Source organism: Megalobrama amblycephala, linkage group LG6 (assembly GCF_018812025.1).
Source record: "Megalobrama amblycephala isolate DHTTF-2021 linkage group LG6, ASM1881202v1, whole genome shotgun sequence".
Classification (NCBI taxonomy): Eukaryota; Metazoa; Chordata; class Actinopteri; order Cypriniformes; family Xenocyprididae; genus Megalobrama; species Megalobrama amblycephala.
Window position 1 is genome coordinate 22,375,111 of NC_063049.1, and position 15,287 is coordinate 22,390,397.

Consider the following 15,287-nt stretch of genomic DNA (forward strand, 5'->3'; position numbering starts at 1 on the left):
CACACATTTTCATTATTAAAAAATCAATCATAAAAAATCATATATATTTATCTCTGTTTATTTTCCTTAACTTTATATCGTGGCGCTGTGCTGCAGTACTGGGGGTTCCCTCAATACGTCATACTCCAGGATTCCCCTGCTGCCAGGACATTTAAAACGCTTAAAGTGCTAAATGGTCTAATACAGTGATATAAAAGACTATATAAAAAAACTCGCACCTTATTGTGGATGTACGCCATACTAAATAGGCTACAGGCAAGCAGATGGACTCAGAATATGAAAATAACAGGCAAAGGCTAAGCGTTTCCCAATGAAATACTGGCATAAAGTTGGCTTGATGTTGGACGTTCAATATTTGCAAATTTAGAGACCGTCTCTAAAGTTACATACGATATTGGTACACGTTTCCAACTTCAATAGCATTGAAGAACAGTGGTATTCAGATAAGTAATAGCCTACAACAGAAATTTAATAAAGTAATCAAATGTAAAATAGTACTGCCTCCTCTTTCTCAACTGTTTACATTTACTTAAGACATAACCAACTGGGTTTACGAGGATACTCGTCAAAATAGCATTGTTGTGTGTAGGCTATTTGACCATTTAGGCGTGTATCCAAATCCCACAGTATACTTTGCTTATGTGCTTTCCATCGTGACTTAATGCACTTTTAGTAACACTGTTTAATATCAAGCACATCCCGCAGTTTAGCAACAGTAGACTGCATTTTACCACACTCACTTATTGGGGTGATTTGGATGTCAAGTTTGGCTTAGGGAAAAAACGAAAGCTCACCGCTGTGAAGGAAAGGATGGTATGCTGGACGGAATGCAGCAGCGGCACAATAAAAGTTTTATGCCGATTGTCTTATTTTCATAATCATTGAAAGTCGAAATCGAAAAATTGATTACGATTAATCGCACAGCCCTAGTAGTCAGGTTTTCTTTCCTTTTTTTTTTTTTTTAATATAAAAAGCTTATCACATGCCTGTTCTGGATTTTCAGACACAAATGTTTAATTAATTCCATCCATGTACATTTCAGGCTGTATATTGTCATTTTTACTTCTGTTTTTAATAATATAACTTTATTTACAGTGCAAGTCATTGATTTTTAAGGGGCTCTAAGAACTGTATTTTATTAACAGGCTTAATACAAGACACTGGCCTTCTGAATGTGCTTTTAAATATTGCGATGTTGGTAGTTTAGTTCAGACTCTTAGCATTATCGGCAGCTCATTGGTCAGGGATAGAATGCAAATGTTTTCGCTTTGAGACAGCAGGCCTCATTATACAACATTTTTGAAGCACACCTTTTACAGTTTGCCTTGTAGCAGTATGACAACTGTTCTAAACAGATGAACTTGGATATACATTGCTGTTGTCATTTCTGTGGGTAGATTTTTTTTTTTCCTGTTATGCAAAGGATGCTTATAATGCAAATATAGATTTCATCTGCTTTACATGTTTGTGAAGGGTGTTGAAAAATTAAATATAACTTTGCACTGAAGCTGCTTATTTGTATTAAGTTATTATATATCTATAATAAATAAATGTATTAGTTATTTATATATTTAAAGTCCTCCTATAGTCAATAATTGTATGCCTTAAAACATCTTTGATCACCAAAATTACACATTTAAACATTTTTTCCTGTGAGAAAAAAATTCTTAATGCCTTAAAATAGCTTGAATGTAACTCTACACCCTTGCCTCATTTTAATATACACGGATCTATGAATATGATAGTTAGCCCCGCCTCCACTCACTCGCACAAGCTCAGACAAGATCCACTCGGTCAACTTACTGAGGTAAAAGCTGTACAATGGTATTGTGTCAGACACGTAACGGTAATTAATATGATTAGTGTTTTGTTTGACTATGTTATCAAACAGCTAATAATGTGTTGCTAATGTTACATAAACCATGTTCACATTTACGAGTCAGAAAGCTGCCTTATTAGGGCTGGATGATTAATTGAAAAGTAATCAAAACCAAAATTCAGAACCTCTAACCGACGTAATTTTCCCATGTCGGTTATTTAGTTTTTTTTAATCCTGTTCATACTTTCCCCTTAAAAACATACTACCGCGTATGTAGCCGTCCGTCAGTGGCATAAAAGCAACACGGAGGTGAACGCCGGTTCAACATACAGTGATGGTGCGTGAGCAGTGAGCCTTGCGTCACTTCACTAAACTTTGTCTGTTGTATTTGTTTTAAGATTTGCCAGTTTGGACATTCAGGCGATTTTAGACGACTGGATGTATGCTATTTCGAGCTACCGTGTCGCACAGCTGCATTGTGGCACGAGCACTCATACAAACAGTAGCTGCGCAAAACGTGAAGATTGCGCACACTGAGAGGAGCAGAAACCAGTTGTCAGCGCTGTCCTGTGATTTATCACTAAAGTAGCTTAGAAACTCAAAAGTTATTATAGCATATATTTTTCTATTTTTGAAAGAACTATTTACAACCCACAGATTCACAATTAATAGAGAGACGGTATGACTAATTCACACAAGCAATCACTCTCATTACATACTGGTACTGTGCTAATTTATCTCTATCTGATTTACAACAAGCAAAAATCTGTAAGAAATTTTACAAACCATAGATAAAATAACTGCTGAAAGTGAGCTGTTATGTCAGATCAATTTTTCAATAGGAAAAAATATCCCACCTTTAATAGCCAATCATATTTACAACACAAACACAAACAAAATAATAATTTATTAATCGTAATCGAGGTAAAATGTTCAATTAATCAAGGTTTTGATTTTAGGCCATAATCGTCCAGCCCTATGCCTTATAACAATCAGTATTCTTAGAAATGCTTTGAAAAACATCAGTGGAGGAAGACATATAGTACATCATAACATCGTAATATGCATCATACAGCCGCCATATTGCTAAATCTAGCCGATTTTTCATATCAACAGAAAAAATATACCTGTACTCCCTTGTGCGGTCAGTTAATGATATGCTAAAGCCTGCTGGCATTTTGACGTGATTGGTTACGAGGTAGTTTGTGATGTCAGAAACACCAGCGATTTCAAACCGCGGGTTTGTCTTTGGTTTACTGCAGTTTTAAAAAGAAAATACTCAGCATGCTGTTGACTTATGAATTTGCACGTTTTGTCCTAAAGCATGTTAAAAACACCAGATCGATATATGAACAAGATGAATAACTTGATTTTCACCACAGGGGGACTTTATATTGTAGCAAATAGGCTATGTGCATGTGGTATTAGGAGTCTTCCACATGGGTTTTATTGCAGTGAAATAATTTATCGATTATTAATTTTAATGGCAAATATAGAGATTGTAAGTGTATTACTTTAAACTTATTTTTTTTAAAGGAAAAAGTTTCATCTAATTTCTTTTATAATCTTTAACATGCCAGAAATGCTAAATGTTTAACTTGTTGTTGAACCTGGAACATTTTTTTTAATATTCGCTTAATATTTATTTGTCCTCTTTTATATTGTAGAAATGTTTATTTATTGGTTGTTTGTTTGTACTAGGTTGATTAGCAGGCTTATAATTAGCTCTGCCAGTCTCTTGGCTTCTACTCTGGTCAGGGATTACAGTGCTGCAGGGTGTTTTTGGCAGACTGTAACTGTTTTGTAGGTCACTTGAGTCACCAGTGAGTCTTGACCTATGTTATGTGATTTTGTTCAGCTTTGTTCACGGTCTTAACTGTAAATACACTGGCATAGTCTTTTTACTTATTTGTGTGTTATTGCTTTTTTGCTTTGTTTTTGAACAATTTTATTTTCCTTTTATGAATCTTTTGAATTTTACTGTCCTTTTATGAATCTTTTATTGACACCACCAAGGGCAGGGGAAAAAGCGATTTTTATATCTCTGCATGTTCTTCTAGTGTGAATGTATGCATGCTGAGTAACCATCTGGGCTAAAGGGAAGACAACCTCTGTGCAGAGGATTTGATTTTTGAGCTTATTGACTTCCTCCTCTTTTTGAAAATGTTTCCCTTGTTCCCAACCTCTCTTCTTGATCCCACTTCATGGTCTTAAGGGCACCAGCTGAAGCTCTGAGCATTCAGTGCTATTAAAAACGGAGAATGCAGCTGTCGGCTTTGCGAAACTGTTAACCATCACTTCAAGTGGATATCTGGTGATTTTTGATATTATTGTGTGCTGGCTGTTTTTTCAATCTCATGAGTTTTATGACATCTAGTCTTCTGTCGGACATAACTGTAAACGTTGCACAAATTCGACTGATTTGGTTGTTTTACTTGTCAGTCAGTCTCTTCCTGTTCAAGTAGGAGGTTCTTAGTCTGTCAGAGTCTGAAGGTGTGGAATGCAATGCATTAGACATCCTCAACCATCTCTTACTCTTCAGTGTATTATGAGCCAGAGCAAGCAAGCGAGTGAGTGCTAATAAGTCGCAAGAACTGCATGTGCAGCACGTCCTCCCTCTGCTCTGGGGAAGGGGTGGCAGGGGCTGCTTGCCAGCCAGCTGAATGCTCTCCGGCTCCCTGTGTGTCCCACTTATGGGGAACAAAGCGGCAGCTCTGAGGGCAGGCAGTAGTGCTCTCTTTATGGTCCCCGCACTCTGTGCACTCTCTCCTGTGCGGCCCTGTACTTCTCGAGCGTAACACTCTGGTAAGTGTCTACCGTAGGATTATGGCTGCATTTTAAAATGTTATATCTGTAGCATTATGCATCGTAATTCTGTTGTAAAACCACCATGCTTTGTTTCCTGCAGCGTCATCCCTTTTGACATCGCATTTGACAGAGATGGACTTGATACTCCGCTATCAGCATTTAAAAGTTTGATCACTGTTCAGGATAGTAGTCAATGAGTAGTTAATTTACATTTATGCATAGTTATTTGTGGGATTTTTATTTTTTGCTTCTTAGTTGCATGTAGAGATGTGCAGTATACCTGTGTTTCTGTTTCTTGTTTCAATATCTAATATTAGAAGCAAATCATAATAGGCTTATTATTTACTTGTTACAAAAGTTTAACCTTTATATTGGCCATAACTAAAATTGTTTATCGTCTATTGCATAATGATCATCAGTCCAAATTTCTATATTTGAATATCCCTAGTTTTATTGCGTACTGAACTTATTCAATCCTCATGGCTAAAATTAGGTTACTGCAGGTTCTTCATAATGGAGAGAGGATCTGGTAATTCATTCAAGTAGATCAAGAATGCGCACTGACTGACTAGACCAGCCTAAAAAAGTCAATTTTACTTGTATGCTTGTAAGGGGTTTGGGGGGGGAAAAGTTTGGGGACCATAAGATTTTTTTTGAAAGAAGTCCCATATGCTTACCAATGCTGCATTTATCTGATCAAAAATACAGTAAAATATTATGAAATATAATAACTTAAGATGACTGTTTTCTATTTTAATATAAATTTTAAATGTAATTTATTTATGTTATGGCAAATCTGAATTTTCAGCATTATTACACCAGAGCTTCACGTTCGCGTTTGAGCGTTAAGCTTAAGTTCGCAGTGGACTCGCACCGTTAATGAGGTGCATGTCTGGAGAAAGGGAGAACGCGCTGGAGCTGAAAGGGCTTGAATGAAGCACGTTTGGCATTAGATAAAACTACTAGAGGCTGTAATATCATTACCACAAACATTCCTCAGTGCTTGTGTTGTGATGTGCACCGATGTTTTGACGCGCTGCGCGGGATCACAATGCCCGGCTTAACATCGTGATGTCTGTCAGCCGTCGGCGATGGCATCGTCTATCGGCCCAACCCTAACTGTGATACTTTTTTTTTTTTATTATTATTACTATGAAGTTCAAAAGAATGGCATATATTTGAAATGGAAGTCTTTTGTAACACATATGGGTTGCTGTTATTGCATGGGTTGCTGTTATTTCACTGTTTCTTAACATAAACCTTGTTTGTTTTTTTTGTTTTTTTGTTTTTTTCAATAAGTCGTCCTGAAAGCATGTTGGTTTCATTGAACTGTTGTAATGCCTGCTGATGTGATGCACTGAATAGTCTACCTCTTCTGTTTTTTGTTATTTCTCTATTTACTCCTGTCCCTCTGTCCCGATTTCCTGCAGAGAGCGGGAGTGCGAAAGCTTACGGCAGTCGTACGGCAGGAGAGAGCAGCGTGTCATCTCTCAGCTGCTGCCGCTGCTCTCTTGAATAGTAATCAGTATTAGAGAGAGAGACACACTGGTAATCCTTCTGCATTATCTACTTGCCAGTCGAGAGCCATAGAGAGAGAGAGAGCAAACGTGTAGGAAGCAGTTGGTCAATGGAGACCAGCTCAGCACAAAGGGCTCGCTATGGTCAGTAATCCGTGTTTTTGTTTGCTGGAGGATGTCTGTATGAAGCAGATAGGTGTGTGTTTGTATGTTTTCCTTGTTTCGACTGACAGCAGTGATGATTCGTTGGCATGTAAGTGTTGGGATTGTTAAATGTTTTACTTTGAATGGTGATTCATAGCAAAATTCTCTATTAGATACACCATTTTATCTTTCCATTATTGTAAAATATGAATTTGATGTCTCTGTTGGTTATTTCCTGTTAATTTAACTTCAGTGATTGTATTATACTGGACATGCAGGCTGTAAATGTGGATTGTTGGAAGTCTTAAGTCCTTTTGTAATCTGTCTCTGAGGTCTGTATGCTGGACATCAGATTCATGACATTGTAATGCATGGCCACGTTCCTCAGTTGTTGCTATGCAGGTGGATGTGTTTCCTCTAGGTACCTCTGTGTTAGGACAGGTTTCAGTGCTTTATTTAATAAGGACCAGAGGCTTTGCTTTTGGGCTGGTTTCTTGGTGACCTGAACAGCTGGTAGTTATTCATGTCAAAGGGTTTGTGATTAGTGTTGTGATCATGCTGCTCACAGAGGGCGTTTCTATGCCCTTAATATACAACAGTAGCTGAATGATGACTGCAAGATTACATCCTCTTGACCTTGCCGTGTTTTCTCTCTTAAACAGAATAATTTGGTAGCTATATATGTGTTAACCATATAAAATAATGGTAGTATAATAATGGCTACCATTTTTTCCCACTTTCACATTACCGTAATGCATCATGCATTTTTTTTTTCTTCTAATTTTTGGAAAATATTGTAATATTTTAAATTCAAATAAGCATAAATGAAAAACTGTACAATCATATTATAATTGTATATATAAAATTATGGTAACACTTTACAGTAAGGTCTCATTTGTTAACATTAGTTAATGCATTAACTGACACAAATTGACAATGGGCAATATATTTTTACAGCATTTATTAAAGGTCCCATTCTTCGTGATCCCATGTTTCCAACTTTAGTTAGTGTGTAATGTTGTTGTTAGAGTATAAATAAAATCTGTAAAATTTTAAAGCTCAAAGTTCAATGCCAAGCGAGATATTTTATTTAACAGAAATAGCCTACAATGAACGGCCTGTTTGGACTACATCCCTCTACTTCCTTCTTTAATGACGTCACTAAAACTGTGTTTTGACTAACCTCCGCCCACAGGAATACACAAAAAAGGGGGCGTGGTCTTGTTGCGCTCCCACGGAGAAGAGCAAGAGTTGCGTTTGTAAAGTGTGTTTGTCGCCATGTCGTCGAAACGCTGTTATTTTCATCCCGCAGTCCAATCACCTTTGTTTGGCCTTCCCAGGGACGCTGTACTTAGAAATCAGTGGTTACAATTTATGTTTAACTCGGTTCCCGAAAATTATAATCCACATGTTAAACTATGTGCAGCACATTTTACTGAGGACAGCTTCCTCAATCTCAGTCAGTTTAATGCCGGATTCGCACAAAGATTATTTTTGAAAGATGGAGCAGTTCCCTCTTTGTCTGGAGAAGGCGTTGTTTGTGGACCACAACCGGTAAGTGCATTTTATTATTTACGTTGGTGCGTTTAACAGTTTCTTTAACTTATCACACAAAGGGCAACGCTGTTTAGCTTTGTTAACTAGATGGCAATTGAAACTTATCCGACCAAAACTTTTAAAAAGTGTAGTAATTCAACCGGACACCATCGATTGTTGGTGTTTGTTATGATCAGTTTAAATTATTTGTTGATTATATCTGTTGTTTACTGTTTAACCACATGCTGGTTTAGCTGCAGCCACGCGAATCATTGTTCTATGTTTAGGCCTATGTAACGTTACCTACTGTAAATAAACAGCTTACCATTGTGACACATCCTGTAAAAGACGTGTTTGCACAGGTTCTACTCGATCCTCTTCATCTATGTTCTCCGGGTCTGATTCCGGCTCAAATTGATAGGGTAAAATTAAAGACATGTTTACAATAACACTGAGCGCATGCATCTCCCCGTTATGGTAAGAGGCGTGACCTTTCCGGGCAAGGAGCGCTAAGCTGCTGTCGAATCACAACACAGGAACCGCTGGCACAATCAGAACTCGTTACGTATTTCTGAAGGAGGGACTTCATAGAACAAGGAAGTCATCAGCCCGTTTTTATGACAGTGGAAACAGTGGTATACAGATAAGTAAATTATGTGAAAAATACTGTGTTTTTTTACACGCGAAACATGAACACATGTTATATTGCACACTATAAACACAATCAAAGCTTCAAAAAACCACGAAGAACGGGACCTTTAACTTTTGTTAATGCTCAAAAAATTGTTCGTTAGTTCACGGTGCACTAACTAATGTTAATAGATATATTATGTTATATATATGTTAATAGATATATTTTGATCTTAAATGTATTAGTAAATGTTGAAAGTAGCATTAACTAAGATCGTTAAATGCTGTACAAGTATTGTTCGTTTTTAGTTCATGTTAACTAATGTAGTCAGGGCTCGACAATAAGGACTGCCCAATGGCCCGGGGTTAGCGTGAAAGACTCGATCGGGCCAGTGCTGCATCTTCACAGAAGTTGATCATTTAAGCCTTGCCAAATTAAATATTCAAGCGCACAAAGATGCAAAAGTACCCGTGTCTGTCAGTTTGGTATTCGCACACTATGTAATAAGTTTTGTCTGCTCGAGTATCATCGTAAACACAGTCGGTTATGTCTTAAGTGAACGTAAACTTGAGATATCCGTGCAAACAAACGACACACGTCAGCTTAACACAGAAAGAATAAAAGCATAGTTACTTTTTTATCCATTGTTCTTTGAATTTCCGGTCTACGTCACTGTCTTCTGTGTATCAGAATAATTCCTCATGTCATCGCGTTCGTGGTCAGACGTACGGCTGGATTAGTGTCCCTATTTGCAAACATATTTCATTTGAAGAAGACTTGCTTAAATATATGCGCATACACGGTACTGGTTCATGTTTAGAGCACTGGAGTATGTAAAGGCCGGAACACACCAAGCCGACGAACTAGTGGCGACGAAAGCAGACTGCGGGGTTGGCTCATGTCGGCAGCGTCTGTGTCCAAAGTTGCCCTGACACACCATACCAACGCTCGACAGCCGACGGCCAAGTAGCACGTCCATTCTGCGCCTGCGTAAGATGAAATGCCTTTCCGAACCAGCAGGTGGCAGTAGCTGAACAGCCAATCAGAATGATCAGATGGACCGACGAGCTCCGACGCCGATTCAACATTTCGAATCAGCCGAAAAAAGCCGATGAGGACCAACTTCAGCCGACGGTGCGGAACACACTGAGAAAACTTAGTCGGCTGACGAACAAAAACTGCCCGACAGCCGACCATCGGCTTGGTGTGTTCCTGCCTTAAAATATGTCCATAACTTGAAACATGCTTACTCCAATCCGTAAATGATCTTTGATCTGGGTTACGAGCGTTGTTAAACTCATTGCGGCATTCTGCACAGAAACCGCTCTCATGTGCTCTCATGTCTGTACTGTGCAATGAATCTCTTATGTCTTGTTTATACTTTGGTTATGATGAAATGATTTGTGAGCATGCAGAACTTGCACTCGCACAAACTTTTGAGTGTATTCTCACTAACTTAAACGCCTCTGATTGGCCATTGCATTCACATTCTCAAACAAGTTTGTGATTGGCTACAATGCTCAATGCTGCTAAAACTTTCATGCACTTCACAGAGCGCTCTGTCACCTATTACAGCGTACCGGATTGACCCGGTGCTTGGTACTACCGGTACTGAAGACAGACTGGTTATTTTGACCGGTTTTGTAAGATTCATCCATAAAAATTAAGAGAACGTTTGCAAAAAAAAAAACTGCAGTTATTTAACACAGCTGGGGTTCATAAGTTTATGGCCAGTTTCCAAATGTCCAATGATCATTGTCTCACTAGATGTGGAGTCATGGGATAGTTTGATGGATGGAATTGTGATTGAGGTTGTTTTGGGAAAACAGTGATCGATGCATGTCCTGACTTTCTGTCTCTATTTCGTAATTACATTTTATAATGATGTAGCTGTAGTCAGTCGAATGTGTTTTTTATGGCATTATAACAATGGTGGTTTGTGTTATTATTCCCATATGGCTCGTTCCATACTGTTAGATGCAGCAGATTTATTTTTGGACATGCAACTGCATTGGTTGGAAAAGAAACAGCACTGTAATTGTAGCCAATTTCATTGTATTCTTTATGGGATGGATTATGATGTTGGTATTGTTTTTGGATATAAAAATTATTTGGGCATATCCAACAGTAGGACTTCAGAATGACAGTTTGGAGAATAAAAATACCCAATTTCTATGAGTGTTACTAAGTATATCCAATCTAATCAAACTTCACCTTGTCTTGCAGCATTTTCAACTGGCATTGATTGACTCCACACCCTGCACTTTGTCCAAAGCTGAAAGTAAGTACCCTTCTGAGCTATGTTCATTTTTATTAAATATCCTTTTATTTGCCACTTACATTCAGTCACATTATGCATGAGGGCTTTTTTAGCAGTGAAGACAAAGTGTTGTCTCCTTGATTGAGGATTTCAAAGGAAAAAGGTCGGCACGTCTTTGCGGAGTCTTTCCTCAATTAGATTTTTCCTCTCACCGTCTCCATCCTCCCTGAGACTCCAGTTGCCAGGGAAACAGCATGACTAAATTCAGCCGTGTGTTGCCTTGCATACGGGCAGTAATGACATGCTTGAAGTGCACAAAGGGCAAGCTAATATTCTTCCTTCCCGGTGTCTGTACACCCATAAGCTTATTAATGCTCAAGCAGAAACAGTGAAGACAAAGAACGCTGGTTTTATTTTTATTTTTTTTGCCTGATATCAGATTTGGATGCACTGATTCTATCAGAAAAGGATTTCCAGTATTGATGAGTTCCTCTTTTTGCCTCCACAGTTCAGTTCCACATCGCTCATGTATATGAAATTCAGGTGAGTGTTCCCCTTTTTGTAACGTTTTATTAAAAGGTGCAGTTTCACTGACATTCATGTTTTGGGATATAATTTTCTATCTGTCCTGTATGTTAAAAGACTACAACAGTGACTGTTTGCTCTGACAGAGACCTTGATTCCTGGAGTAATTTCCCATCTATAGACCTTTTAATCAGAGTTGATGCCATATTTAGTTTGAAGGAAATGAAGACAAGGCTATGAGGGAGATACAGAGTGTTAAATCTGTGGCAACAAATATTAGGATGGAAAAAATTTAAAAGAAAAATCATTACAATTACATTCAAACTTTTTTTTTTATCATCCAAAATGGTGTATTGTATTAAATTGACCATGGTTCATTTCATGAATCCAGATGTTTGAAGAACCGTATGTTGTTCAATACAAACACTATTGAAGAGAGAGAAAAAAGGAAATATGGTTTCAGTTACATCTTGATTTTTTTTAATTTTTTTTTTAAATAACATTTTAATGTAGTAATGTAGTTATTATAATCTTAACCCTTATTAATAAAAAAAAAATATTAATGTAATATGTTTTAAGTAATCCACAGCCCCATGCTTGAGAATCACTGTTTTAATGTAATAGTTTAGCACATATTTATAACACATGTAACACAGTATCAGATTTTATATTATGACCATTTCTTTGGGGCAGTCGTGGCCTAATGGTTAGAGAGTCAGCCTGGTAACCCAAAGGTTGTGGGTTTGATTCTCAATACTGGCAGGAAATGATGCTGCCCGCACTGCTCAGGGTGTGTGTCCACGGTTTGCAGTGTGTGTGTGTGTTCGCTACTCACTACTCCTAATGTGTGTGCACTGGATGGTTAAAATGCAGAGGACAAATTTTGAGTATGGATTACTATACTTGGCCTTGACATGTCAATTTCACTTTTCACTTTCAATTTTCTATTGTTTTCTTCTTGGTTTTTTTTTTTTATCAAAATTGAAAACACATGCCATAAAGCAAGGGTGGTGATCTCCGGTCCTGAAAAGCCACTGTCCTGCGGAGTTCAGCTCCAACACTGATTAAAAACTCACCTGCCTGACCTTGATTAGCTTGGTCAAGTGTGTTTGTTTAGGGCTGAAGCAAAACTCTGCAGGACTGTGGCTCTCCAAGACCAACTTTCGCCACCTCTGCCATAAAGCATTGCAAATGTAACCAAATCCTACAAGTCCTACTTGCCGTTATCACCGTTTTTATGCTAAAATCGGCTTCTCTGATTAGTAAATCGTGCGACTTCTACTTCACTTGGATTTTGGCAGTTTAAATATGATTTTAAAAACTCCCAGCACCCTGCTGTTGTGATCTAAAGGCATTGTAAATGACTGATTGTAAAGGAAGCAGGCCCTAGTGTTGTTGGTCCTGGGGTTTTCTCCTGAAAAACTCATGATTGATGGATTTGCTTCTAGGGTGCAACCTTGACGGGTTGTGTGAACAGCCGACCAGTCACCGCACTGCCCTCCTATTTTTGCTTCAAATTACCTTTTAGTTATCTCTGTTATGACTGACAGACTCTTGTCACACAGTCAGTCCTCTCTATTCAACTCTGATAGTTCTTATCCACCTGGTCTTATATTGAATACAATTGTATTAAATCTCATACAGATTTTTAAACTTTGCTATGAGCAATGACTGCTGCATTAACCAGCCAACCAACACCCATGTTTTACAATGGGTTAATTTTATTGTCCACCACACACAGAGGAGATTGCTTTCATGTTGTTAGACCCATGTGTGTTTGGAGTCGTGTTGCTCCAGTTGGTCCACTATGGTGGTCAACCATCAGCTCCAACAAAGATCTGTGTCAAGGTCGCTAAGAAAAACAAACACTTATTCTGAGAGGGCTTCTCAAGTTACACTGATACAGAGAATGTCTGTGTTTGTCTGACTTGTTAAGTCTCGTCTGGCCTGGACTGACCCTCCCCCCGCGTCTGTCTGTGTGTTTGTCTGTCTCCTCCTGCGTCCCTGTGTCTGGCCTGGTCAGTGTCCAGTGTATTTCCTCTCTTCCTGAGACCGTACATTGTGGTCAGTCTGACGAGGCCCTTTGTGTTAAACCAGAGGGGCCATAAAAGCGCCGACCCTTTTGTCTGTTAAAACATCTCTCCTCTCTCTGTTTGTCTGCAGAAGAAATACCGCATCGCAAAGGAAGCTTACGAGAGTCTGTTACAAACAGAGAATCTCCCTGCACAGGTGAAGGCAACTACGCTCCAACAATTAGGTGAGTGTGTTTTACTTGCTTCCTGCTTCACAAGGTTCTCACAGTAATGGACTACCTGGGAATATCAGGGAATTTGAGATTTGCATGCCTGGAAAAGTCATGTAAGATAATATATTAAAGTCATGGAAAAGCCATGATTTCTGTCATCAGATATTTTTCTAGTTATGCTCTGCTATTAAATATTTCATCAACTGCAAATTACTCTTAAGTGAGTGCAGTGTTCATAAAATGATTTTAAAAATCCATATTCAGTAATTACAAACTGCTGGGAAAGTTACGGAAATTCATTGGTCAATATGTAAGGGAACTAGGGCTTTATTTTCAATAGTATGTTTCTTATGTATATTTGTTGTTTTGCTGTTATTTTGAGCTAGTCAAAGAATGAAATCTGCAGTTATTCTGCACAGATTTTATACAAAATCTGGATTTGAATGTGGTAAAAGCAAGACTGAGAAAATTACAGTCTTGTTAGTAATGTTAAACAACTGTTTAAAAAGTATGTAAATGGCTGGTATTTAAATTTTTGGAATTCTGCACAGCTGTCTGTGAAATTCAGCAACCTCGATTTTGATTTTGTGTAATGAGGCTTATTTTAAAATATCTGTAAAACCTTTAAAGTAAGAATATGGCAGGGTTTTGAATAACCTTTTGGTTTAGATAATTGTTCATCATAATACATTAGTGTTCAGACAATCCACACTAAGGTATTGCATCATGCTGTCTCCCCAAAAGATGTTAGTGGTGTTCTCAATAACACCATCCCCAAATGTACTGTCCAGGTTTTCTCAAATGTGTCCCAGTTCTCCGGGGTGTGCAAATTTGCCAGATGCAAGTGCTAATGTTAAATGTGCAAATTGCTTTTGGGATGCTGTTGTGTGGTTAGAAATCTGAGTTAAGGCCATTCTGTAAACTGGCACCAATGAGCAAAGCACTCCAGGATGGGACTGTCTGTAAGGTACTTACTTTTGGGTTGAAAGCATCAATAAGTAATAGAATATTAATTTAAATAATTGGTGCAGTGGTGAGTTGTGAATCCTCAAACACCAGCTCCTCGTCAAGCTTCTTTCTTTTACAAGTCCAAAAAGAAAGCAAGAAAAAAACAAAAAAAAAACAGCTGCCATAAAACCATTGCCACGTTGCCCCTGCAATTGTCGGCAATGGTCTGGTTGCTGTAGTAACGGGTCCCGGGTGCAGGCGCTTGCCACAGGTGTTAAGAGCTCGGCTGGGATCAGTGCCTAGGAGAAGCCAGGCCACATGGGGGAAGTTCTTTGTCTGCACACTGTCTCGTTCTTCTTAACAACCTCTGGCTGGGTGGGAATTGAGAGGAGAGGGGCTGTTTGGACAGAGCCATATCTTCTGGGAACATTTGAAGCTGCTGGTGGTAGAAGAAACCACCCCCCGATCCTACCAACTCAGCCTTATCTCCCCACCCAACCCTGAAGACAACAAGCACAAACCATTTGCTCCTTTATTAAGCGCCAGTGTAACAGCCTCCACAGCACACACTGTGGCTTAGTGTTGGGGTAGAGAGTGTTTGGTTATTGATGGTGTTCCAGTTGTTTTGTTGAGAATGCAGTTTTTGATTTAATCCTCATGTTTCCCATCGTTCCCTCAGGCTGGATGCATCACACAGTCGAACAGTTGGGAGATAAAGCCAACAAGAACAGCTATGCTATTCAGTGTCTGCAGAAGTCCCTAGAAGCAGACCCCAATTCGGGACAGTCTTGGTACTTCCTGGGCAGGTAAGCAAAGAAATTTATGTCTTGTAGTATGTCATGTCTGATTTAAAA

The 15,287-nt window shown here is 38.6% G+C and overlaps 1 protein-coding gene across 6 annotated transcripts in view; it reads left to right on the plus strand.

Moving 5' to 3' along the window:
• Positions 1-15,287, plus strand: part of kdm6a (lysine (K)-specific demethylase 6A) — a 62,898-nt gene that overhangs the window by 26,699 nt on the left and 20,912 nt on the right. For 5 of the 6 annotated variants that reach the window (XM_048193390.1, XM_048193392.1, XM_048193388.1 and 2 more), the window contains 4 exons: positions 10,682-10,736; positions 11,224-11,258; positions 13,404-13,497; positions 15,113-15,239. In XM_048193390.1, the coding sequence (XP_048049347.1) occupies positions 10,682-10,736; positions 11,224-11,258; positions 13,404-13,497; positions 15,113-15,239 (311 nt within the window). Of the gene's footprint in view, positions 1-5,339; positions 6,289-10,681; positions 10,737-11,223; positions 11,259-13,403; positions 13,498-15,112; positions 15,240-15,287 lie in introns of those variants that run through there. The other variant, XM_048193394.1, reaches the window with a different exon arrangement.